General features: G+C 33.0%; 3 protein-coding genes across 5 annotated transcripts; 2 read left to right on the top strand and 1 right to left on the bottom strand.

Annotated features, from left to right (window-relative positions):
• Positions 1–2,322: 2,322 nt before the first annotated feature.
• Positions 2,323–2,852, bottom strand: LOC146902916 (uncharacterized). The gene has a single exon (XM_085736286.1). The coding sequence runs from the start codon at positions 2,850–2,852 to the stop codon at positions 2,466–2,468; it is 387 nt and encodes a 128-aa protein (XP_085592412.1). The 3' UTR covers positions 2,323–2,465.
• A 6,707-nt stretch (positions 2,853–9,559) lies between these two features.
• LOC146902915 (protein trichome birefringence-like 16) lies at positions 9,560–15,480 on the top strand. Of its 2 annotated transcripts, XM_085739328.1 has the most exons (6): positions 9,560–9,800; positions 10,354–10,505; positions 12,162–12,365; positions 12,811–13,062; positions 13,476–13,671; positions 14,052–15,480. In XM_085739328.1, the coding sequence occupies exons 2-6, from the start codon at positions 10,355–10,357 to the stop codon at positions 14,878–14,880; spliced, it is 1,632 nt and encodes a 543-aa protein (XP_085595454.1). In that variant the 5' UTR covers positions 9,560–9,800; position 10,354; the 3' UTR covers positions 14,881–15,480. The 2 variants fall into 2 exon arrangements, with proteins under 2 accessions (XP_085595454.1, XP_085595455.1); XM_085739329.1 differs by lacking the exon at positions 12,162–12,365.
• A 3,150-nt stretch (positions 15,481–18,630) lies between these two features.
• LOC146902914 (inter-alpha-trypsin inhibitor heavy chain-like protein) lies at positions 18,631–24,502 on the top strand. 2 transcript variants are annotated; one of them, XM_085737296.1, is made up of 13 exons: positions 18,631–19,116; positions 19,306–19,458; positions 19,555–19,767; positions 20,022–20,111; positions 20,211–20,324; positions 20,414–20,683; positions 20,905–21,061; positions 21,177–21,254; positions 21,798–21,898; positions 22,328–22,498; positions 23,176–23,250; positions 23,356–23,463; positions 23,931–24,502. In XM_085737296.1, the coding sequence occupies exons 1-13, from the start codon at positions 18,730–18,732 to the stop codon at positions 24,267–24,269; spliced, it is 2,256 nt and encodes a 751-aa protein (XP_085593422.1). In that variant the 5' UTR covers positions 18,631–18,729; the 3' UTR covers positions 24,270–24,502. The 2 variants fall into 2 exon arrangements, with proteins under 2 accessions (XP_085593422.1, XP_085593421.1); XM_085737295.1 differs by having other exon boundaries at positions 20,211–20,327.
• The last annotated feature ends 1,250 nt before the right edge of the window (positions 24,503–25,752 follow it).

Genomic DNA, 25,752 nt, shown 5'->3' with positions numbered 1-25,752 from the left:
AAGAGAATATTCTAAGAGACTAAAAACTACAACTAAGCTATACTTATACAAGCTAAAAATTGGCATATTCTCTAACAAACTCCTGTGTACAAAGTTTAGTGATAGAATTGCTAGACAAATTGTCTTTTTGAACACAAAATAGACAAATTGTACTTTGTAAACTTTAAATTTTCGGTGATAATATAATGTTACCGCAACCGCTCTATATCAAAGTGATAATTACAATTAACTTTGGAGGAATGGGTAGTTCACTTGGTTGAGATAAGTAAGTGATTAAAGGAGGTAATGAACAAAGGCCTAGATTCGAAGTTACCATATTCTCTGCTTGCATTTTTTCTTGACTATTTTTTTTCATAAATTGGTGTTGTTATTCTAACATTGAGGCAGGAGCACAGAGAGGCAGGTGCACAACTTACATCCCATAAGATAGATGACATCCATTTGTCCTACATAATCCATGTTTCACCAACGGTGTTGCACTGTCCAAGGATGAAAATTATATCTTGCTCTATGTGAAATTTGGAAGTGAGTACAAATATATGATGATGAGATTATCTTGTCCTATCTTCACCAACAAGAGACACTTTCTTAATTATCTGCAGCCACCTTAAAAGCAGTGTTATTTTGGGTGTTACTTCTACATTGGTGCTCATTCCATCAAACTTTCTGTTTTTCTTCCTCCTCGTGGACCTGAAAATTCAAAGAGAACATGATCTTGAATTGGTTTTATTCAATATGAATTCATTGACTTGTGATTCTGAAGACTAATTAAAATGGTCAATGTTGTGTGGATAAGAATGTAATGGTAATGATGAAATAATTAGTGGGAACTTATTGCACAGGTAATCAGAAGATTTGTTAATAGATATAGATCGGTGGTGTTTATTTGGTATCAAAGCGAGTTTGATAAAATTATGTTGAACCGCTGTGATTTTGCAAAAATTATATTTTGTAGTTTCAACGATGATTTGTTCAATTCACCGTGATACAAAATGTGCACTTAGTTAAGATTACTTCGTTTTAAATAGGATCAATATATAAAGTGAATCCTAAACTATTTTAATCAACTTTTTTCATTCTAACAATTCCAAAATAATCAACATTTCTCTCTATTAATTTTTAACTAAACAGGTTATACGGTAAGGTGATGCATTCATTGGTTTCAGCTTTGGAGTTTCAGGACCATAGTTAGTCTAAAGTAAACTCTCTTTTACAATTAGAGAAAACCTTGACTATTTTCTTGCTTAGAAACAAGTAAAAACAGGTTCAGCTTTCAATGAATAAAGGTTATGCCATCACTTTGCATCATGTATCTTCTTATACCATTGTATTTTTTTTATGGTGGCTGAGGTTTGAACCTTGGACCTTGCATATATTATGAATTGTCCTTACTAACTAAGCTAAACTCCCCAGAACTCTGATACCATTATATGAATATAAACGATGTAATTACTAATTTTCCCTGATTTTCCTTTTCCCTAGTGAGTTCCTAAACTAGATCTTTGCCCATGACACTATCCATGGAAAAATGGATAATAAGAAAACAATTTAATTCTTAAATATATGAAATTAGTCATTTTAGTCCCAAAGTATATGAAAATATGTCAAAAAATAAATAAATCTTGACAGATAAAATCTATCAAATTAATCGCTAACATCTTAATTTGAGAGACTTTTTTTTGTTTTTGTTGAGAGGTTAATATGAGAGATTTGATTGACATATTTTATATATTTAGTACTACTTGATATATATAGTTGAAGTAATAAATTGATGATTTATAAATGAGAAATGATATTTGAACATCCATTTTGTCAGAACTTTCTCTCTCATACACACATTAGTTTTTACTTTATCTCTATATTGCTTTGGTTTTTGTGCAAATACCTACTTTTTCTTTGTAAATTATGGTTGTCTCATAAGTTGTCAATCAAATGGTTGTTCAAATAACACTTCTCTTTATAAAAAGAGATATTTATCTTTTGTCAAAAAAAAATCTTTATTCTTAAATACATGTCGCAGTCAACCACTTTGTACATGTCAATACTACACAATTTTGACTATTAAGCTAAATATATTTTTTTTTGTCCTTTAAGTTTGACAAAAATATCGGGTTAATTTTTTAAGTTTTTTAAGTTTCAAATAGGTCATTTAAGTTGATTTTATACACTGTTACCCTTTTAAGGACTTATTTGAAACTTAAAAAATTTCAAATAGGTGCATTATATGAACAACTTAAAAGACCTATTTGATACTTAAAAGAACTTATATGACCTATTTAAAACTTAAAAAATTTAAAGGACTAACCCGATATTTTTGTTAAACTTAACGGACTAAAAGAAGTATTTAGCCTATATTTAATTATCTATACTATAAAAAAAATTAAAATTTTGGTATTTTGAAAATACTCATTTGAGACAAATCTAACATCTTATATCCATATGCTAACATCTTTTTGCCTTTATCTTTAAACTCCAATAGGGGGCTCTGAACTCCGACGAAGAATTTTGCTCATAGCAACAATAGTGGGCTCTGATTTATTCAAACGAGAAGCTGATGATCTAAACTCTTTATAGAAATTGATGTGTCGATTCAAAGCTTCTTCAATGGTGATATGTCTCTTTGATCTAACAACTTCATCTTTCACAGCTTCAGCACACAATCCGCAAAGCCATTTGCCTTGGTATCTTTGACATACTTTTGATATGTATGCAGGTGTGCATTCCTCTGTGAAACCGCACGAGTAGCATTTCACACACTCAACTTCTACCTGAGTAACAATTTTGACAGTAGAAGTTAGAGTATGTGACTCTGACCCTAAAATTGCCATCATTTGAGAAATCTCTCTCTCCATCTCCCTCCCTCTCTCTCTTTCACTTTGTCTCTATGTTTCTGAAGGTAACGTGTGTTATAAATAGAGGCAGGGGAAGGGAGTCAGTAGAAATCTATGTTGTCATATGCTAATAAACTTTATATTAAAATAATGATGTAGTAATCGCATAATATTAATTGTACACGATTTGGAATACTTGAAATGGAATATACCTGAAATACCAAAAAACAAAGATATGGAATAGATCTGAATCAGTGTTGAGGGATTTGGATTCTCTGTCGTTAGGAGTCGCATGCATTAATTTACTTGTGACATCGAAATCGTTGTATCGAGATTGTATAGTCTAGATTTCACTTTAGATTTTTATTTTTTTAACAATATAAAAAGAGTTGTAAATATGAACTTTGCGATCTATATCCAACGATCTCTGATGCGATGACTTTGTGAATGCACGGATGCCTGACCGCAACAAATCCGTTTTGGGTTGGTATGGTAATAGATTGTTCTCAACTTTTTTATTCGGGCATATTCATCCAAATCTTAATTGATTAAAGATTTTCCTATTTAATCCAATAGAAAAAAAATATACCGTAAAAAGAGAGATCGTTTCCTGTTTCCTGTTGCCTTCCAAACTAGAGCCAGCTCACTCCTTGCTTTGTTGACAATGAGTTGAACCAAATCGAATATAACTTAAAATTTGATTTAACAACTAATTCGTTGGGCTTGGTTCATGAACTAAATGAGTTGAACTTAATGTGAAAATATATTTGTGGGCTTATATGAATTCTTTTGTCATCCCGTGTACTAATTCTATAAAATATTTGTTTATTTTATATGCAAAATTCTGCTACGTTATCGTCTTTTCGCCCTTCTTATTGCACTAACGTTTGAAAATTATGAACGGTGTTTTTTTTTATGAAATTTTGATTTTGATTAAAACTAAATATAAATGTTTGTTGCTTTCAACTTATATAACAAACCAAACTAACTATGATTATCTATTTCAATGACATCAACAATATAACAAAAAAATATAATCTATTTTTTTTTTTATAATGACACCAACAACAATCTTTATTATAGGAAAATATATTTAAGGGTATAATTGGGATAATGAAAAAGTAAGTATAAATATATTTATCTAGTTTGTTACACTTTTTAAGGGATAAAGGAAACAAATCCAGACATACATATATTCATACCGTGTTTGTTATATTTTTTTAATATTTAAATTTAATCTTATCTATTTGTTACATGTGTTATTTGTATTGAAAATTGAGGGTATTTTTGAAAAAAGAAAAAGTCAGCCCAAATGAGTTAAAAGGGGTTGCTTTCTTTATATATCATATAAATATAGCTATAGATGTATAAAAAAATATTATTGAAGAGATGTTTGTAGGATAAAATATTCAACCAAAAGATAGCTAGTTTTCATATTTTCTATAATTTTAGCATAAATTAAGATTTAAATTTAAATTTAACAAATATTTTAATCTGTTTATACTGAATATAAATAGAAAATTACATGGGAATGAAAGATAGAGGAATAATAAGTTGCATCGCCAATCCTTTATGAATGACGAAAACAATTATCTTAAAAGATACATGTCCCGCACTAAAGGCCCCAATCCCCAATTCTACAAGTGAGGAAAACCCCAGTCAAGACCACACACGCATGTTTCCCGCCTACTCAACCGTACACCATAACATTTGCTAGCCTATGTGCCAATCTCTTTCTTTGCAAATATTTTGTCTGCTTGAATATTTAAAAATGATATCCTTGACAAAGTCATGTCTGCATTAGAAGTTTGGAAGCTCCCTACAATAGACTGTGTACTTCATAGAGGTGTCCAGACTTATCTTACGACAAACAAGAAAAACCTCATCAAATAGAAATAATGGAATCAGGAGGTGGTACTTGAGGATAATATGATACTCTAGTGGTACATATTGTAACACCCTATTTCTATTAAAGCGATAAAACACACGAATATAACAAATATTCGAGAAATAGACGCTACGTCTCAACAAAATCCAAACATACATGCATATATATATATATATATATATATATATATATATAACATCTCAACAATCGCAGCGGATACAAATCAAGTAACTCCAACATATACATGCCATGGTCAAATACAACCTCAACTAAAAATCCTCCAAGTCCGACAAATGGACAACATCAACTAGATAAACAGAAATCAACAAAACATAAAAGACTCTACGACCTAATCAGAGTCTAAGACTACGACTCCAGACGATAACGGAGAAAGCTCCCGCTATCTAGCACTCACCACAAAGCAACTACTCATGCACAGCGTCTACCCATCCATACAGACAGGTAGGCGGCAAAAACCACTGGGGGTAAGCTTTACATTAATCATAATCAACAAATAATAATTGAAATGAATAAAGCAATTCAATTACCAAATAGTTTGCATAAACAGTTAACCTCCAGATAAACATTCATACAACAAATCCAATATCACACAAGCAACCATCATTACATTTATCTCTATCAAACATTAATCACATTCAAGCAAGATTCTATATCATTATGCAATGCGCCTAAACTTGACACATATATGCATGCGGTACCGTAACAACAGTCATTAGATGCCAACCGCACATCTATGTAAGAGTACACCTCCTCTTACAACAACTATGTAAAAGTACACCTCCTTTTACATTTCAACATATGACTCAATATGATATGATGCATGGACATACAACAATGACCCAATAATGCACAACTTCAACAAAACAACGACAATGTAAAAGTACACCTCCAATTACATTGACTATCTCAACAACAATTCCATTATCAAGTATACATGTCCACACATTCAACAAATCACAATTCGGTAAGAGTCATCATCATGAATCAACATTCGTCAACATCAACTACAAAATATCACAACGATTCCATATACTCTTCATAAACCAAGTAAAATGGAACAACACAACATTTCATGATAACATCATTTTCAACCATCAACATTCATCAACATACCCTCAATTAATCATATAAAACTAATCATGAAATATTTATAATGCAATTGGTTCAAAGGAACCATTTTCCACAAAGTTCGTCTATCTTTCTTTCATTTTCAAATAATTGAAGTTATTGAACCAAAACCAAGTAACAAGGTCCAATGCCTCAACTAAGTATACCTTTCAACTACATATACATGCAGTAGAGCATACCTTGGCGTTTCACCGGCTAAACACGACGAAATCAAGGAAATCGCAAAGTTCGTCTCACTTTATCATTTTTACAAAAGAATGCAATTTTTGAAGCAAAACATGTTAAGACTTGATGAAACCAATCACAACCAGTTTTAGAAATCATATAGACATTATACAACATTAATCCTACTTCAATTTCCGGAGAAACCGAGTTTTCGGAAAATCGGTGTTCTGGGACCATTTTCAAAAGTTTTGAGTTTGATTCACAAATCAAGTCCAATTTGATTCAAATGATGTTCCAGTAGGATTAAATGTATAAACAGAGGTTAAACAAGTCAAAAGAAACATTTTAAAAAGCCCGGATTGGTCCCCAAGTGCACGAAACGAAAATCAAAAGTGGCTGAAAAAGGTGCATCTCGCTTAAGCGAGGGCCTGCTCGCTTAAGCGACAAAGCTCCAGTAAGTCATGGACTTGCTCGCTTGGAGCTCGCTTAAGCGAACTTCATCCAGAAAGTTCTGGGCTGGCTCGCTTAGAGCTCGCTTCCAGCTCGCTCAAGCGAGCCTTCATAATTCCTGCCAAAAAGTTTCGGGTTCCAACCCCTTTTCACCCAAAAATCCCAATTTTGATCATCCCAAACCCCAAAACTTAATCCCAAAGATATTTATAGGTCATATATACTTCAAAACACTTAAACATGTATACAACTTACAATCACAACATCAATTCATCAAAATTCACCAATTCACCAAAACTCTCACAACTTTCAACAACAACAACAAATCTCCTCATAATTCACCAAATCATGATACCCAATGCATCAATTCATCAACAACACATGTTAAATCAACAACAACAACAATTGAACATGAATTCATCATCAATCTAACAACCACAACATTATTCATCATCAATTTCATACAAAAACTCATCATGTTCATATATACCCATTTTGTCATACAAATTCAACAACAACAACACAATTATCATTCAATTCATGTACATAATCATGTCATTAAAATTAAGCACGAATTTCTACATCTAAAATCAAACTAACCACTTAACCACAATTATGCAAAGAATTAGGGTAGAAATTAAACTAAAAGATTATGATTAAAGACTAACCCCCTTACCTTAATTCTTCACAATTAACACTAAGGTTTCACTTTAGCTCCCAAAGCTTGAATCTCTAGCTTCCTCTAGCCTTCTCTAGATCTCCTCTTCAAACCCTTATCTTCTCTCTATCTCTTCTCAATTGTGAAAATGTTGGTAAAGCCCTATTTTCTCTACCAACTAGAGTTTATATAGGTTCCACCTAATTGGGCTCAACTCACAATGCCTTAATGGGCCTAACCCATTACTAATCTAACCCAAAATGTTACTACTCACTTAATGGTAAAATGTAATATTAACGGTCACCTACCGGTAATAAAATAAATTACCACAACTCCCTATCACTTAGTAAAATAACAAATCTCACTAAGCATTAAAAATAATCCTCAACGAAATTACTAAATTACCCCTACTCTCAAAATGACCAAAATACCCCTAAGTCCAAAATGACTAAAATACCCTTCTAACACCGAATTCTACAATTCCCGACCAAAAATACACACAGAGGCAAATAATCACACAAGAGCACATATAACACACATAAATAAATAATAAAATAAATCTAGCGAAAAATCGGGTTGTTACACATATGCTGGCCTAACTCATAATTAAGGATAGCTAGAAGAAAATCCAAAACATACGCCGCTTGCAAACACACAAAAAATGCTTTCTGTTTTATGGTCACCTCAAACTTTACTTCCATGTCCTGGACATTTTTACTAAAAAGAACACTCGTCAAAACATGTTGGATTTCAAGGGCGGCGATGTCCTTGATAGTAACAAACACTTGGGCCAAAAAAATCCATCCATCTTAGAGGAGTCACATAAATAAATAAATAAATTATATATAAAAAACTTAAAATTAAAACTAGCGGAAAGATGTGCACTAACATGGTAGTTTATCTATATTTTTTATTTGTATTTCGTTGTATATTTATTGTAAAATATTTAGTTTATTTTAATTCACTTGATGTTTTTTCAATTTAAATTATTAAGGAGAAATATGTAGGATGAAATATTCAACTAAAAGATAGTTATTTTTTAAAAAGAATTAAATTGTTAAGGGTAATTTTGTAAAAAAAAGTCCTATAAAAATTTAATTACGTTTTACTTTTTTTTTTTTTTTTTTTTTTTTTTTTTTACGAAATTACGGTTTAGTTTTGAATTCCCTTCATATAGGTAGAGGTTTAGATTAATAAGAATTTGTATTTTTTTGACCACATTAATAAGAATTTGTATTTAGATTAATAAGAATTTGTATTTTTTTGACCACATTAATAAGAATTTGTATTTGAGAAATGTTATTTCGATAACCAAAATGTTGTTTTATACTGATGTCAATTTAATAATAATAATAATAATAATAATAATAATAATAAATTTTTATAATCAAAATAACACTTATTTTTAGAGTGAAGATTTATATTGGCCCTTCACAATTTTCGTACGGCCTAATTCATTTACTACAAAAATAAAACCCAAATTAGTTCTTGATATGTTAATACTAAACATAAATTAGTCTTTTATTATATTTTTTTATTATTATAATTAATCAAAGACTACTTTGTCTTTAATATAAGGGTTAAATATGTTTTTGGTCCCTATAAAATTGAAAACTTATAAGTTTAGCCTTTACTTAATTTTAATAGTTTTTTTAGTCCCTACAAAATAATTTATTTCTAATTTTAGTCCCGCTAAAACAAAGTTTATTTAATTATTCTCAAACTCTTAAATTTTTGAATGATTTTTTTGAGATAAGTTTAGAACACTATGAAAGGTTCATTTACTAAAATTTAGAATTTTTTAGCATGAAACAAATTAAACAAGAATTTTTTAAAACGACAAAACTTACAGATAAAGTAATAAAATCTGGACGTAGAAATCAAATTTTGTGATAATTTTTTGCGGAGAAACTTTTAGTAATATTCTTAACACGTCTACAAAAAATTGTTCAAAAACTTTAGAGTTTAAGCATAAATTAAACAAATTTGAATTGAACAGAGACTAATACTAAGTGCATAATTTTTTTGTAAGGATTTAAAAAACTATTAAAATTAAGTAAGAACTAAACTTAAAAGGTCTCAGTTTTAAAAGGACTAAAAATATATTGAATTTATTTGAATTTTATTTTTATCAAAGATTAAATTGACGCGTTGTAATAAATCACGATGGTTCTATACTCTTATTTTTATAGATAGAAAGTTCTCCCACTGTGATTGCGAAAAATATTTAATTAGTATATTTTTTTTTTTTACAAAATAAGTGGGCATGGTTTCGAAATTCGAACCTGTTCTTTGCAAGTATTCTAACACATAGTTGAATACATATAATTAAACTTTCTTTTTTGTAAACTTTCTTTTTTGTGGTGACCGGAGTTTGAACCGAAACCTTATATTATGCATACTCACGAGGACAAATGTAATTAAACTTTGGTTGAAATATCAGTTTCTCTTCTTCATTTGTGTTTCGTGTTGAAGCGTTGGCCGCGATCCTCGTTAGTATCTAGACTATATACTCCTCCGTACGAGTACGATTTATTTATTCACAGATTCGTATTCTCCTCTCGCCATTCATCCTTCCTCATTTCACATTCAAATTTACCCAAGATTCATCAAAATTTCAATTTGAAGTTTCCTCTCTTTCTTTTTTCATCCCAAACAGGTTATTTTCTTCCCTAACCTCCCAGATCCATTCTTAATTCATGCATGTTTGTTTCTATTATATACTAAACCTAGTTGTTTTTTTCCCCGTGGTTTTATTAAGTAATCGCAGTATTTAGATCATGGTGATTGGTGAGGTTTGTTACTTTCATACATAATTAAATTGCAAATGGTACATAATAGAATTAGGAAAGACTTATTTTTTAATTGAAAGTGTTGATTTTGATTGGTTTCTTAAGTTGCATGTTAGAGCTAAAGGAATTTTTATTGCAAGGAAGAAAAAGAGGGCAATGAACTAAACAATTTCTTTTTATAATAAAAAACTTAGATTATATGAGTTGGGTCTCGAGGACTCACCAGAGTCAGGGTAGGCCTTAAGACTCAGAGAGCACTATGGAGGTGAAATGAACATTACTTTACTAGGAATAATAGCGATTTGTTCAAATTCCGCTATGTTACAGTGCTAGAGCGCTGCTATTTGACGACACTGTTTCAAAAGATGAGACTTGAGAGCTAGCCCTTCTTTTTATTTATAATTTTATGTTTATATGCAGGATGAAGACCGGGTTTAATGGATTAAAGGGTAAAGAAATTTCTCTTATTTCCATTGTTCTTATGTGTGCAACTATCCTTTTATGGTCATGGGAAAAAACACCTGGTCTTACTGCCTTTCTTCCTCCCCAATCACCGCTGCAGTTTTCTTCAGGTATACTTCCATTTTCATAATTGTTTTCTTTGATACTTCCATTATATTTATCACATCCAGATATCTATTTTCTATTTGTTTCGTGAAAGTAAAAGTATGTATATTGCTGTTAAGGTTTCTAAAAAATATTAATACTTACAGACTGAAATAACTGTCTGGCGTAGTTTTTTCTTCTGTGTGGCTATACCCTTCATCTCACCTGTCCAACCTGCTTTTGTGCATCTAATTATATTGGTATTGTTGGGACCTCACGTTGAGTAGAGATATGGTCAAAGTAGCCCTTATAAGACTTGGACAACCCTCACTCCATGACCAAGCATTTGGAGCTAGTTAGGCCTAGCTCAAGTTTTGAAATGGGATTGATGGTCTCGGAATCTAGTGTCGACGGCCAAAGGTTGATGTTCGTTGGACAAATGACTAGATAGCTCAGGTTTCAAATTTGGGACTGTTAGGGTTTTCTGAGTTGGGAGTTGGGACTGTTGGGTTTCTAATACCAAATTGCATTCAGAGAGAAATACGTGAATTATTCTGAATGACTAGAGAGACTGACTCTCATTATGTTTATTTTATAATAAAATAGGTTAAACTAAACCCCTTGATTATATATGGGTAAAGTAAAACTCAAACCATTTCAGCATCTATCCCCTAATTATAAGACCCTTTCGAGAAAAAAATTTGTTCCTTTTTATAAGACCCTTTTGGTATTTCCAAGTACATTAATTATTTCTTTACTAACATACCCTTATTTATTTTGCATCTTTTTCTTCAATCAACAATAAATATTATGTTGAAAACATAAATTAACTTTATCTCTCTTAAGGATAAAATTGTAAAAATACTACTATCCACTTTCTTAATTCCCGTAATTTTGGCAAAAGGCTCCTATATTTAGGGACGGAGGTAGTATTATTTACAACATAATATTCACATAGGATATCTTAAATCTTAATAGAATATTTCAAATATCTCAGCAGAAATATCAAAATAATAGAGAAAGAATAATCCCAGTCACAATTCCAATTAACACAATAGAATGCCATAACAGAGATACGGGCTGGTGATTAGCCATCTTCCAGTCAACTCTTTCACGGACATCAATATCATCCAACTTCTTAGTGACTTGTTCTGAAAGGCCTTAACCTAAGAAGTAAGAACCACACTGCAACAACATTCTATGAATCTAAAGTTTTTAGAGGCTTTGAAATCTTACTTTTCTTAGAGGCTTCAGCCTTGGATACTCAGCTATGGAAAACTGAACACAGAGCAGCAAGAAGCACGGACCAAAAAAATGGTAGCCTTAGAAACACAAAATCTAGGGAAGAACAAACTTGCCAATCACGAGAAGCAAATACGGTCCAATTGGTGCAGAGCAGAATGAGAAGGTGATGACCAGTCAAATTAGACCGTCAGAGAAGACAATGACAACTGGACGGCAGCGTGTAGTTTGCATGTATGCCAAGAACTCGTGCTGAACAGTTTGCACATGGGTGTGATGAATTATCTGGCAACGAAACTTCGAAGAGAATTACAATTACAATCTACAGTTACTGTTATCCTAAATTATTGGCTTATCTTCTTGCAACCAAGATTTAATGTGCTCAGTAGTATGCTTGCATCATTCTCAGTCCTTTCTACACCATGTTCACATGGCTGCAGATCATTTAGTTAGCAGTTCTTCGGTGAAGGAACTAGATACACATATGCATGTGGCGGAACATGACTCATCCTGGCCAAAGAAAAAGACCACCGTTGAGCTGGAAGAACAAGATCTTGATTTAGCATCTCAGACGATTTCTGCACAAAGCTCTTCTGGAAAGAGCATGGGTGAAAGTAATACCAAAACTACTTCACATACAGAACGTAAGTAAGATGTTGCTTTCCTTATTCCTCTATGGTTCTCTAAGGTGTTTGCAATGCTTCATGATGTGGTACCATATTCTGTATCCAACAAGGACATGTTGACCTCTGTTTATGGTGCCACATTTATTTGCTTAACATGTTCGTTACAATAGTTATTGGAGTGCTGCACACCAGCTACCGTTGTGTTAAAGCAAGTTGGTATGCGTAAATTAAAAATAATGTAGACAAGGCTTGGTTCTGCACACTAGCTACTTAGTGGGATAAGGCTTGGTTTTTGTTGTTGTAGACAACTTCTAAAATACATTATATTCCAGGATATGTTACAATCCTTTTAGCCATAAAGCTCTTGCCATGTGGTTTTTTTTTCTTTTCCTTTTCTCTATGTTATTCTCATTTGCATGTTACCTTCTCGGGGCATAAATTTATTTCATTTGTGATGGTGTAGAAATCCTGTCAAGTGTGTCCGATGAAGAAACAAAACATGAAGGAGTTTTGGAAGCTGGGAAAAGCCATGGTCTACAAACTTCTTCCAACCTAACAACATCTGAGGCTAAAAGTAATGAAGCTAAGGGGGAGAAAAATTCCAAACAAGAAGAACCTAAAATAGATCTTGTCATAAACAATCCACAAAAAAATCCACAAAAAAATTCTATACCTGTCAGAAAAGAAAGTTGGAATAATGCTACAGAAAACAAAGGTACTAATATTTTTGCTTATCATCCATGAAATTCTATTGAAATGTTTACTATCTTTTGGATGAGTTGAAATGAAGTTGATGCGTCATGCATGCTTTTCAATACGTTCTATGAAATGAGCCGCTTTTCATAGAATATCTGAATTTTTTATAAGGAACCAATTTTTCCTATTGTTTCTAAAGAAAGTTTGAACATAACAGGTCAAGGAAAATTGATGAATGCTCTTCAACTTATTTTCTAACGATGACCTTTCTAGTGAAGTGCGTCGCCTAATTATTTATTGGAAACTATTTTTCTTTTTAATTTCTGAAGACATCTTGAAACCTTTTATAATTATCATAAAGTTAGATTAATGGACAGCATACTTGTGAGTGTTGCTAACAAATGGATGTTCTCGTGTCGACTCTTTCTCCAGCCTGTAACTATGCAAAAGGAAAATGGGTCCCAGACAACAAACATCCTTTGTATTCAGGTTTTGGTTGCAAACAGTGGCTCTCTGCAATGTGGGCTTGCCGCTTGATGCAACGTACTGATTTTGCATACGAGAGGCTTAGATGGCAACCAAAAGATTGTCAAATGGAGGAGTTTGAAGGTTCTAAATTTTTTAGAAGGTACTTCATTCTTTTGATCCGTGCATATAGATTGAACTCGTCTGTTGTCCTTAGGAACATTTCATTGAACATTGTGATTTTTCAATTCATTTTTCCGATAAGCTCATTTGAAATGACAGAGGCATGATGTGCTCCATGCTTTCATACAGGATTGGCAAGCTTTGGTTGGGGCATGTGTTAGCCTGATAGTGTCATGTCACTCAATTTACTCTATTTTTGCTCTTATTGTATGACAGATGCCTTTGTTTCTCTGAATTTCTGATTTAGATAAATGCTCCATCTTTCCCGGCTACATTTTTATTATTTTTTAGCCCATATGTTTTGGTTCAACTAGAAAAAAACTATAAACCTATACTAATTGTTAATCTTTGTGTATTCAGGATGCAAAACAAAACTCTAGCTTTTGTGGGAGACTCATTAGGTCGGCAGCAGTACCAGTCTTTAATGTGCATGGTAACTGGTGGTGAGGAGACAAATGATGTTGAAGATGTGGGTAAGGAATATGGTTTGATTGTAGCCGAGGGCTCTGCCCGTCCTAATGGATGGGCATATCGTTTTTCAAGGACTAATACTACCATTTTGTACTACTGGTCGGCAAGCTTATGTGATGTTGAACCTATTGATGTAAACAACCCAGATACGGATTATGCAATGCACCTTGATCGGCCCCCAGCATTCCTGCGTCAATTTATACACAAGTTTGATGTCCTGGTTCTCAACACTGGTCATCACTGGAATCGAGGGAAGCTTAATGCCAATCGATGGGTAATGCATGTTGGTGGTGTCCCAAATACTGATAGGAAGATAGCTGTGATTTGGGCTGCCAAGAATCTTACAATTCGTAGCGTTGTTAGTTGGGTGGATTCACAGCTTCCAAAATATCCAGGTTTGAAAGCATTTTATCGTACCATTTCTCCTAGACATTTTTTTGGTGGGGAATGGAACACAGGAGGCAGTTGTGACAACACTAAACCAATGTCGGTTGGAAAAGAATTACTGGAAGAGGAGTCCAGTGATCAAGTTGCTGCAAGTGCGGTTAAGGGAACAAGGGTCAAACTTTTGGACATAACAGGTCCTTCTCAGCTGAGGGATGAGGGTCATATATCACGGTACAGCTTAACAGCAAAGCCTGGTGTGCAAGATTGCTTACACTGGTGTTTGCCTGGTGTTCCTGATACATGGAATGAAATGCTCTTTGCTCAAATCTAGTTTGCACATCATGGTTTTAGGAGAGTATTTGGTTGGTCTCGAAAAGGGGAAAGCCATTCCTTGGCTAGGATGCAGTCATGGGATTATGCTATACTATGTTCCGAGTCTAAACTATCAAGCTGATTTGGTGATACATTGGAAGATTGCACAGACTAGTTATATCGGCCTGCCTCAAGAATTTCTTGGACTAGCCAAAATTTTGAGGTGTTTAATATAACTTGGTTGGCATGTAAATTAGTTATTTTCTTTATATGATCCCTTCTGCATTCTCAGCCGAAAAGTAAGTTTGATGGTCAAAGCTGCTGTAGAATAGCACCGGAAGATTGTTACTGAAGTGCGTTCTTAGCCAATGTTGCGGAAGTTTAAATCATCAATAGGACACGATACCGGTGCTCTCTCTCCTTATAATTTTTTTATTTTATTTTTTTTTTGTGGGGGAGGGGGGTTGAGGGAGAGTGGAACTGAATAGTGGGGTCTTAGTCTCAGATTTTATAATACATCATAGAGAAACCAAAAGCATACCCTGATATACTTGTTATGTTGAATTCTGCAGTTCAGAAGCGATAATATTATTAGTGGGGTCTCTTTGTTTGCTGCAAATAGTTATGTTTACTCGTTTATGAGCTCATTATCCATCCACTGACGCGTTTGCTGATAATATTAATAAATAACTATGTTGGTTTGTCTGTTCATAATATATGTTTTGCTGACAAAACAAATAAAAGCACTATAATACTTTGTTTGCTCGTCTTGGTCGTATCAGATCAGAATTGCGAATACTGAAATGCTCAAAGCAATAGACACTTGGAGTTAGAGTTCGATCTCTCTCTTGCAAACGGTCAAATAGAAAAGTTTCTTTTTTTTTTTTTTTTTTTTGGGTTGATCGATAATGGAATTTTCTTTATTCAACTGAAATAGACATTCAATGCACTGATGTTATATATTGTTTTTTTAATAAAAATATGGTTATATTATATTTTAGTCCTTATAATTTCATTAGATTTCCATTTATACCAGGACAGTTTAAGGACTTGATTTGTACACAATCAATATACTTTTTTAGTGCATGTATCCAATCACATCTCTCTCTATAAATCACTTAACTGTTTGTTTTTGGGGGTGAGATATACAAATGAATTAATTGAATTGTGATATCTTTCAATAAATCATTATTATTTATCTAATTTTTTTAAAATAAATCTCTATAAAAATAAAAAGTAATAACCTTTTAAGAAATAAATATTTATATAAAAAAATTAAGCATAAGGATCCATTAATTAAATAAAGTATACTATATGTAACCAAAAAAATAAAGTATACTATGAAAATGTACTTAAAAGTTTAACGAAAATATAAACATCAATTTTTTTTGCTCATTCTTACTTGTAATTTTAGACGAAGATGATTTAATCTTGATTTTTGTTCGATTAATTCCTAACCAAATGGTATTAAAAATGCTAGTTAAAATTCACATTGCATATAGTATGCATTCTCCTTAATTAAACAAAGCTTACAAGGACAGTTACATCCGAATTTATCGCTTCTCCTTAGTATATGAATCTAATAATTAGATTATTTGATAAAAAAAACCGCTAGTTAAAATTCGGTTAAAGTTAAAATTGAAGTCTTCCTTCCTTAGTGCAATGTTGAGAAGCATAGGTTGGTTAAACCGTTGAAATACGATAGGCTTGTAGAGTCGCTCTCAGAAAAGCATAGGTCTACTTCAACGGTCGAGTTGGAGGGTGATAACAGCTAAGGTAGCATTTTATTTAATGAATGCTGACATGGACGTCCATCTTATTCACATTAATGAATGGATATGTCACGTATTGAATTCATCTGCGCATCTAGTCTCTAGTCAGGTTATCAATTCATTTTGAACCCATTTTTGTCATTATCATTGACGGCAGGGATATACACCCTCCTGTCACTATTATAAGCAAGAAACTAAATTTTAGATTCATTCATTAAATGATGTAGGTGGTCTTTATTATGAACCACATACATCATTTAATGAATGAATCTAAAGTGTAGTTTTTTTTGCTTATAATAGTGACCGGAGTGTGTAGCATGAGGATTAATACGTTTTTTACAATAATAACAAATCATCACCAACCCAATTTGGCTTCACTGCAATGAAATTACAGGATGCAATTTCAGTAAAAATCACATTGAGTTTGTGATCGAAAAAAAAAAAAATCACATTGAGTATTAACTAAGTTACCGGCTCATTGTGAATTTATCAAACTCAATATCAAGTCATACATTTAAGATTTTAGATTGGAAATATCCATAGGAATATCTAGGAGTAATATGTTTGACCCGTAATTTGAGTTTTTGTTACACTAATTGATGAGTGGTTATTATGATTATAAAACAAATCCGGTGTATCCTAAAACGTTTTATTATCAATGACTAATTGGTGCGTTTGTAGTTGACCAAACATTTGGTTGACAAAATCAAAAATCAAATCTAAGTGCATTAGATCAATTTGAGAATAACCTTCCGATCACTATTATAAGCTAAAATTTAATTTTAGATTCATTCAATTAATGATGTATATGATCTTTATTATAGACCACATACATCATTTATTGAATGAATCTAAAATATAAATTTTTGCTTATAATAATGACCGAAAGATGTAATTGTTACCTCTAGATACCCACTTACTTTCATAACTATATACTTTACCGAGCCTTTCATACAAGCAAATAAAAAGTACATTTAATTATTACAAAAGAGTATTTTTAACCCGTGCTACGGAGATACTAGTTAACATGATCCAATAACAAATATTTTATTCCTAATAGAAAAAACATTTTATCGTCTAGAAGTCATAGCTCAACTGACAAATGCCGAAATTGCAAGGCGGGATGTCATGACCCGGGTTCGAACCCGGGACCTCACAGTTGTGTGTGAGTTTAATTTCAGTGGATTACCACTTCATCTAAGACAAAAAAAGAGACATTTTATCCTTTTCATAAAATACATGTCACTTTAATATATTGGATATGAATGCATAATATATGCAAGGTCCGGGGTTCGAACTCCGGCCACAAAAAAAAAATATTGCATATGAATTAAAAAATATAGTTAATTTTATTTAAAAAAGAGAAATTATAACTCATTTTTCATTGATGATACGTAAAAAATAAGTTAAATAAACTAGAAAAAGAGAAACCATACATATACATAAAATATGATATATTGAAAAGAAATACTCTACTAATGATTTATTAATATCGTAAAATAACATCTAAAATTAATTTTTTATCCATTAAAGTGGTTCTATATTTTATGTTAATTAAAGTGATTATTGTGAGATGGAAAAATTATATTTTTATTGTGAGATGGTAAATTTTTAAGTGTGTATTCAATACATTAAAAATTGTGTCATTTAACTTAAAAAAAAACTATTCTAATTTTATTCCTATTTAATTTAATTTAATTTAGGTCGGAGTAAGTAAAAAGCTACTACGACATTATTAGAGTAGTATTTAATTGAGTCAAGATTAATCAAATCCCAACTCTGATTATTGATTAATCAAACCGAATTTTGGTCCACTTTACCATTATTTATGAAGAAATCCGAATCTGCATTCCATTTGCCGACGCACTACAATTACACGTGTCCACATGCAAATGGCTTCACGTGGCTTATAACGGAAAACCAGAAGCTTATACTTTGAGAGGGACCCACACTCCACTCCTCATAAACATAAAACCATTTTTTCACATTTATTATTCATATTTTTCTTAATTACTCTTATTCTTCTTCTCAACGTTTCTCTCTTCTTCCTATTCCTTTCCCAAAGGGTTTTTCTCTGAGCTTTTTCACTCTCTCTAATGGCGGAAGAATTCTGCAGAGCCGTCGACGATGGAATGAAGCTTTCAAAACGCATATACTTCGGAAAAGACAGAGCGGTGGCGCCACCGAAGCTTCCAACTATGTCAAAATCTTCAATCTCACTTCTTCCTAAAGCTCCAATGGTTTACGCGGTGATCTACGATCCAGGGAACGTTGATAATCCTGACATCGCTAGCTACCAACCTCACGTGTACGGTCGGTGTGATCCTCCGGCACTCATTCCGCTTCAGATGAACGCTATTGAAATGGAAATTGATTGTTATCTTGATACTGCTTTTGTAACCGTCTCCGGCACGTGGAGAGTCCACTGTGTTACTGGTAGTAGCACCACCGATTGCCGGATCGCCATTCCCATCGGCGACGAGGTACTGCTTTTTTTGCAGCTTTTTCTGTTTGTTTGTGTCCGTTTGAAGTTTCCGATTTTCTCCATTTTTTTATTCATTTCACCACAACGGTCATTTTTTTTTTACTGGAATGGTTTTATGTTTATTATGGTATATGTTTATATATATTTTTTTTGTGTGTGTGTGATTCTGATATGATTTGGCTAACAGGGTACAATTCTAGGTGTTGAAGTGAATGCTCCTAGAAAATCATATTCAACTCGACTGGTAGTTATGGATGAGTGCAAGGAGAATCAAAGTGCCACACCAGCTCAAAATGGGGGTTTTCTTAAATCAAATATATTTACTTTAACTATACCGCAGGTGAATATTTTGCTTGAGGAGGATGAGAGATTTTGATTTATATATCTGTTTAGTTTAGTGGTGTTTATGTTTTTCAATGTGGTTGGTTTGTAACAGATTGATGGGGGTTCAAATTTATCAATTAAAATGCGTTGGTCTCAGAAACTAGTATGCTCCAATGGTGAGTATTCTTTGAATGTGCCATTCACCTTTCCTGACTTTATCAACCCTGCTGGTAAGAGAATGTCGAAAAGAGAAAAGATAAAACTGAATGTGGATGTTGTTGCTGGAAGTGAGCTTCTGTTCAAGACAACTAGCCATCCCCTACAGGTTCGTATTTGGTTGGATTTTCATATATGGGACTGTTGCAGTGTTTTCAATGGCCGGTTCTTTTCAATTTCCGACAGGCGATAGTACTAAATATTTTGTACTAAATAGTGTTTTGCAAAACAATAGTTTTATTTTTTTCAAATTCCGCTACACTATAGCACTGTAGAGCCACTATAGCCGATATTTAAAACACTCACCACTGTTGAAGTTTCACAGAAGATATAACTGACTGCCATTTTATTCTGATTGTCCAGCAAGTGAGGCGTCATGCTGGGAGTATGGGTTTCGTATGTGACAACGAAGTTCTCTCATGGTCAAAAGATGATTTTAGCTTTTCATATGCAGTAAGATTCCTGATCATTTTATTCTATGCTTTTCTTTGTCGCTTCTTCAGTTATTGAGAGGTTATCTTATTAGCTTGTTACATTGTTACCTGCATCTAGATTTCTTCAAGTTATATAAATGGTGGTGTTCTCTTGGAATCTGCATCTGTGCATGATTTTGATCAAAGAGAGATGTTCTACTTGTATCTGTCTCCTGGAAATATTCAAAAGAAGGTGGTTTGTACATTAACTGTAAACTTTGAACGTGTGTTTTAAATTGTTTTTTTTTTTAATTCTCACTTCTAATCCTACTTGATAATTAGGTATTCAAAAAGGACATAATATTCATTATCGACATCAGTGGAAGCATGCAGGAGAAGCTAATGGATGACACAAAGAATGCACTACTTTCTGCTCTCTCTAAGCTAAATTCCGATGATATGTTTACAATTATAGCCTTTAATGGGGAGAGTCATCTATACTCGAAATCAATGGAATTGGCTTCCAATGATGCTGTGGAAAGGGCCAGGGAGTGGATCAACTTGAACTTTGTAGCTGGGGGTGGTACAAATATTTCACATCCATTGAATACGGTACACTGAATATATGCAGTTTTTAGTAAACATTAATTTCATAAGATTATTAAGCAGTGGTTAATACTGAACCAACATGTTATGTACTGAACATACAAGACAATCTATGCTCTACTTGCTGCGTTGAGAGATTATTCCTCATGTTATGCTTCATTGAATTGTTTTGTGCCCTTTGTTATTGCGTACAATTTATTTATGTATTTGTTGTCTTTTCTTTTCAGGCAATAGAAATGCTATCCGCTGCTCAAAGTTCAGTTCCGATAATTTTCCTGGTTACAGATGGAACTGTTGAAGACGAGAGACAAATTTGTACTATTGTAAAAAATCATATGATCAATGGAGATTCTATATGCCCTCGAATTTATACTTTTGGTATAGGTATGTCTTCTAGTGCTTTGAATCTTGATACCTTTGAACCTAATAAACCCTGTTTTAAGGTCTTGCTCATTCTTCCCATTTGTATTAAGTAATTGTAAAAATTATTCTACCTCAGGTCCATTCTGCAATCATTATTTCTTGAGGATGCTTGCTATGATTGGTAGGGGCCAGTATGATGCTGCACTGGACGTAGGTAAGTTTTGAATATAATTTAAAAAAAATACTTGCTTAGTTTAAAAAAATACTTGCTTATTTCATTTTGTTGCAAGTTAGATGACACTGTTAGGTTTTCAAGAATTTTTGGTTTTCAAATCATGTCAATATGTTTATAACAACAATTAGATTACATGAGGGGTCGGTTCCATAATTCTATTTGGAATACCTGGTATTAACATTTGACTTTACCTGGTATTGATATTTGACTTTACAATGAACTTTTTGAGTTTTCTTCAAGGATCAAATAAGAGGTAGTATACGCTAGTTTTACATCCATAATTATAAGAAAAGCTCTCATCTTTGTTGAAATGCATTAATATCTGCAATATAAGTAGTGTAAATAGTTGGTCATTTGCAGTAGAAACTGCAATATAAGTAGTGTAAATAGTTGGTCATTTGAAGTAGAAACTTTCTCTTTTGGTGTTTATCATAACATGTTTCTTCAATTGCCCTATCTAAATTTTGTATGCATTCTGTGTTTGGTAGTAATTTTATAGTTGTTCCCTTTTTGAAATGCCAGATATGATTGAGCCTCGAATGCTGACATTGTTTGAAAAAGCTTCATCGCTCATTCTTGCAAATATCAAAATGGACATGTTGGATGGAATTGATCAAGTTGAGGTAAAAAAGAAATGTTCTGGCTTCCTGCTTTTCATTATTTATCATGGTCATTACCAAATATATACTTTGTATTCAAAAAGTGTCATTCATCTGAAGATTTATTATTTTTCTGTTGGTTTACCTGTCACCCCCTCATCTCACAATCTGCTATAGGTCTTAATCTAGGACAAATTTATGACAAAATCCTGAATCTATCATTATCATTATCATATTAAAATGTGTTACGATGTTGTTCCGTTTCTTTTTTAATCGTTCTTCTCCTCCATGTGTATACTGAGTACCGCAGTTCACTCATATCGCTGGGGATATCACTGCTACAGTTTTGATCATTCAGTTTCTGTTTATATCTTCTTTAGCGTTGTTCGAATTTATCAATTTTCTGAGCTTGTGGCTTTTTCTTACGGCATTATCTCCAATTTTTTGTGATAGGTATACCCGTCCCATATCCCAGATCTTTCGTCAGAGGGTCCATTGATTTTATCCGGCAGATACAAGGGAAATTTTCCTGAAACTCTTAAAGTCAAAGGTATCTTGGCCGATTTCAGTAATTTTGAAATAGATTTGAAGATACAAAAGGATAAGGGCATACCTGTACAAAGGGTAAAGTATTCTTCTACTTAGCATACTCAAGTTTTCTTGTTTTGTTTTTCAAATTATTTATATCTACAATTTCTTTAGAGAACATTCTATATTTTGTTTGTGGGTTGTGCATAAGTAAACTAGTTCATGTTTATTTGAACCACTTTGAAGAATATGTTTTTCCTTGAATGGTCATGCTTTTTCATTACTATAAGACCTAATCAATTAGGATCTAGGCAAATTCAAAAATAGATTTGGTTTTTTTCGTATCTTCAAGGGGGTGCTTGGTGCAACGGTAAAGTTGTTATCATGTGACCGAAAGGTCACAGGTTCAAGTCTTGGAAACACCCTCGTGTAAAAAACAAGGTAAGACTGCGTACCAAATTGTGGGACCCCTTCCTGTACACCGCGTATGCGGGAGCTTTGTGCACCGCTCTGCCCCCTTTTCTTTCGTATCTTCTCACGTCTTTATATTTTTATAAAGACCTGGGCAATATGCCATCTTTATCTTTCCTCGCTATGCCCGTGATTCACAAATACATGTTGGCTTCATCATATTCTCAGTCACCGTCCTTTCATATTTAACTAGATAGTGCTTTATGAATAAATTTCCACAATTCTTTTGACATTCTGTTTCACTTCCTTTATTATCATTATTACTCGCCACCCATTATATTGCTCTATTTTCTCTTTAACAGGTTTCTGCAAGAGATCAAATACAACATCTTACTGCTCAAGCATGGCTTTCAGAAGATAAACAACTAGAACAGAAGGTTGGTGAATACTTTCTATGCTATCACTACACTTTTTATGTAGTATGCATTCAGTTGTCTCTTTTATTCGATAAATTTTCTTACGCTACATCATTTAATTGGCAGGTTGCAAAACTGAGCCTGCAGACTGGCTTTATATCTGAGTATACATGTATGATAATACTTGAGAATGATCATCTACAGAAGATCAAGGAATCACCTGGAGAAAAAACAGTATGTATCAAAAGTTTTGATATTTTGTCTAATAAATATACATACATGATATTAGAAGGGGGAAGTCTTGGCGCAACAGTAAAGTTGCTGTCATGTGAGTATGGGTTCAAGTCCTGTAAACAGCCTCTTGTGTAAAAAATATGGTAAGGCTGCGTACAATACTCAAAAATGGTGGGACCCTGCGCATGCCGGAGCTTTAATGCACCGGGCTGCCCTTTTAAATATACATGATATTAAATAATGCTTTCATTGTGAAATTCCATATCTACAATTTTTCTTTTGAAAATAGTCGTTAATTCTTCAAGATATAACACTGAAGTATCTAAGAAGTAAGAACATCTACTCAGCAAGTCTGTTTTAACTGAAAGCTCATAATCTATTTATGGTTTGCTTACATTATGAAACATAGATAAAAACATCAGTAAAAGCCTTTCTTAACAGTATACTTTTCAAATAATTTTGAGCAGGTGTTAAAAAAGAAACATTCTCAATATGAGGCAAATGTCCAAGGACAGAGAATGATTCTACTCCCGCACTTAGGAATTGGCTTTGGCAACTTGAAAGCAACAGCTGAAAATACTCCTCCAGGATATGAAGCAAAGATTGAAATGGCTGAAATCTTTAAAGCGGCCTCAAATTGCTTTGACACCGTGTGTGGTTACTGTTGTTGCATGTGCTGCATCCAGTGCTTTTCCAAGATGAACAACCAATGTCTTACTGCATTGAATCAGCTTTGCATTGGTCTGGGATGCCTTGCTTGCCTCAATTGTTGTTCACATATATGCTGTTCTGGAAATGACGGATGAAATCTACTCTATTTCAAGATTATTGTATTTTACTGCATAGAAATTGCTATTGATATAGTTGTTCTTTTGGAAATGTATATGAGTAAGTCTTCAGTTTTAATGTAGCGGTTGTTGTATAGTTTTATAAGGATAGGCGTGCGAGTTTTCACTTGCAATAGAAAGTAAACTATACCCGAGAAAGAAGAATTTATACAAGGTGTTAGTTGCCATCAATGGAACAGTTTTCTCTTGAATTCTCTTTGCTTCTTCCTTCTGCTATGCTCAGATATTAAGTTATTGTCTTAATTATTTCATTCTTTTAGATGGTTCTGAGAAATTATTTTTTGCACAAGTTCATACATATAATACAGACACTACAACTTATGCACAAGAGTGTTGAATATGTAACACATGCAAAGAAACAAACACTACAGTACAGAAGCAACCCCGATTTATATTCAAGAATCAAGATACGATCATTTTTTTCATCCATTCATGCACATGCAGCTTTGTACCATTAATTCATTCTTTTGTGAAAAAATTTGTTTAGTGCAAATCAAAATCTGTTTTTTCTGGTTACAATTCTGAAATTGTTTGACTATATTTTATAGTTTTTATTCAACCTATACTAGCACAAATATTTTCAATGATTTTTTTTTTGAGAGGGAATACTTTCAATGAGATGTTGGCTTATGTACTTAAGTTGTTTTATTCGTTAATCTTCCTTAAAACTGCTACAATTATACGAAGTTCTGGGTGACATTTAACATTGACCGATTGGGAGAATTTCCTACCGTGATCAAATTCATTTCTAGCCCTTGACTGAAGACTGAGTAGGTGAGCATACTCACGTCACTTTCAAAACAAACAAACCATAACAAAGCAACAAAGTAGAGCTTACAATGATGAAATAGGTAGCAACAAGAAGAAACCCAAAAAAGGGAGTAATAAAATAAAAAAATTTAGCTTACAACGATCTAATCCCAATTCTTGGTTATGCTATATGATTATGCTAAACAAATAATGGAGTAATAAAATCAATAAATTGTTGAAGAGAGCTGCTATAGATACCTTCAATTTCAGACAAAATTGCATACAGTGAATCTTTGTGTGATGCTGGAAAGCTATCCGTCTTGCCAGCAAAAACTAATGAATATGTCAATTGTTGTAGATAGATGCTACGAAGACCTGCAAAACAAAAACAGTGAGATGATCTGAGACGTGCTGAACGCACTGTCCTCAAGGGTTTTCCGCGTGTAGACCGCTAACCCTTCCAGGATAAAACAGACCCTTCCCGGCAAGCCGAGGATTCAGAACTAACAAGAGATATTATGTGACAGGAAGTGTAAACCCAAGAAAATTGTGAGAGTGAGAGAGGTTTTGGTTTCAGACTTTCTGTTTTGTGTACTCGTTGTTTTGCTCACAGCAATATAATATATATGCTATTTCATAAAATGACCGTTCAGCTCAATAAGAACGTGGGAGTATAAAAAATCAGTTTCTT

Source organism: Medicago sativa, chromosome 8 (genome assembly GCF_051527215.1).
Source record: "Medicago sativa cultivar Bolivia chromosome 8, Bolivia_mono, whole genome shotgun sequence".
NCBI lineage: Eukaryota > Viridiplantae > Streptophyta > Magnoliopsida > Fabales > Fabaceae > Medicago > Medicago sativa.
The sequence above is the reverse complement of the archived record's forward strand: the minus strand, read 5'-3'. Positions and strand labels throughout refer to the sequence as shown.

Bases quoted from the DNA above. Each gene is read 5' to 3' on its own strand.
- LOC146902915 (XM_085739328.1), top strand. From the start codon at position 10,355: ATGAAGACCGGGTTTAATGGATTAAAGGGTAAAGAAATTTCTCTTATT. The intron at 12,366-12,810 runs GTAAGTAAGATG...GTGATGGTGTAG, and splicing joins AACTACTTCACATACAGAAC to AAATCCTGTCAAGTGTGTCC. The intron at 13,672-14,051 runs GTACTTCATTCT...TTGTGTATTCAG, and splicing joins GGTTCTAAATTTTTTAGAAG to GATGCAAAACAAAACTCTAG.
- LOC146902916 (XM_085736286.1), bottom strand. From the start codon at position 2,852: ATGGAGAGAGAGATTTCTCAAATGATGGCAATTTTAGGGTCAGAGTCA.
- LOC146902914 (XM_085737295.1), top strand. From the start codon at position 18,730: ATGGCGGAAGAATTCTGCAGAGCCGTCGACGATGGAATGAAGCTTTCA. The intron at 20,684-20,904 runs GTACACTGAATA...TTTTCTTTTCAG, and splicing joins TTTCACATCCATTGAATACG to GCAATAGAAATGCTATCCGC. The intron at 21,899-22,327 runs GTAAAAAAGAAA...TTTTTGTGATAG, and splicing joins ATGGAATTGATCAAGTTGAG to GTATACCCGTCCCATATCCC.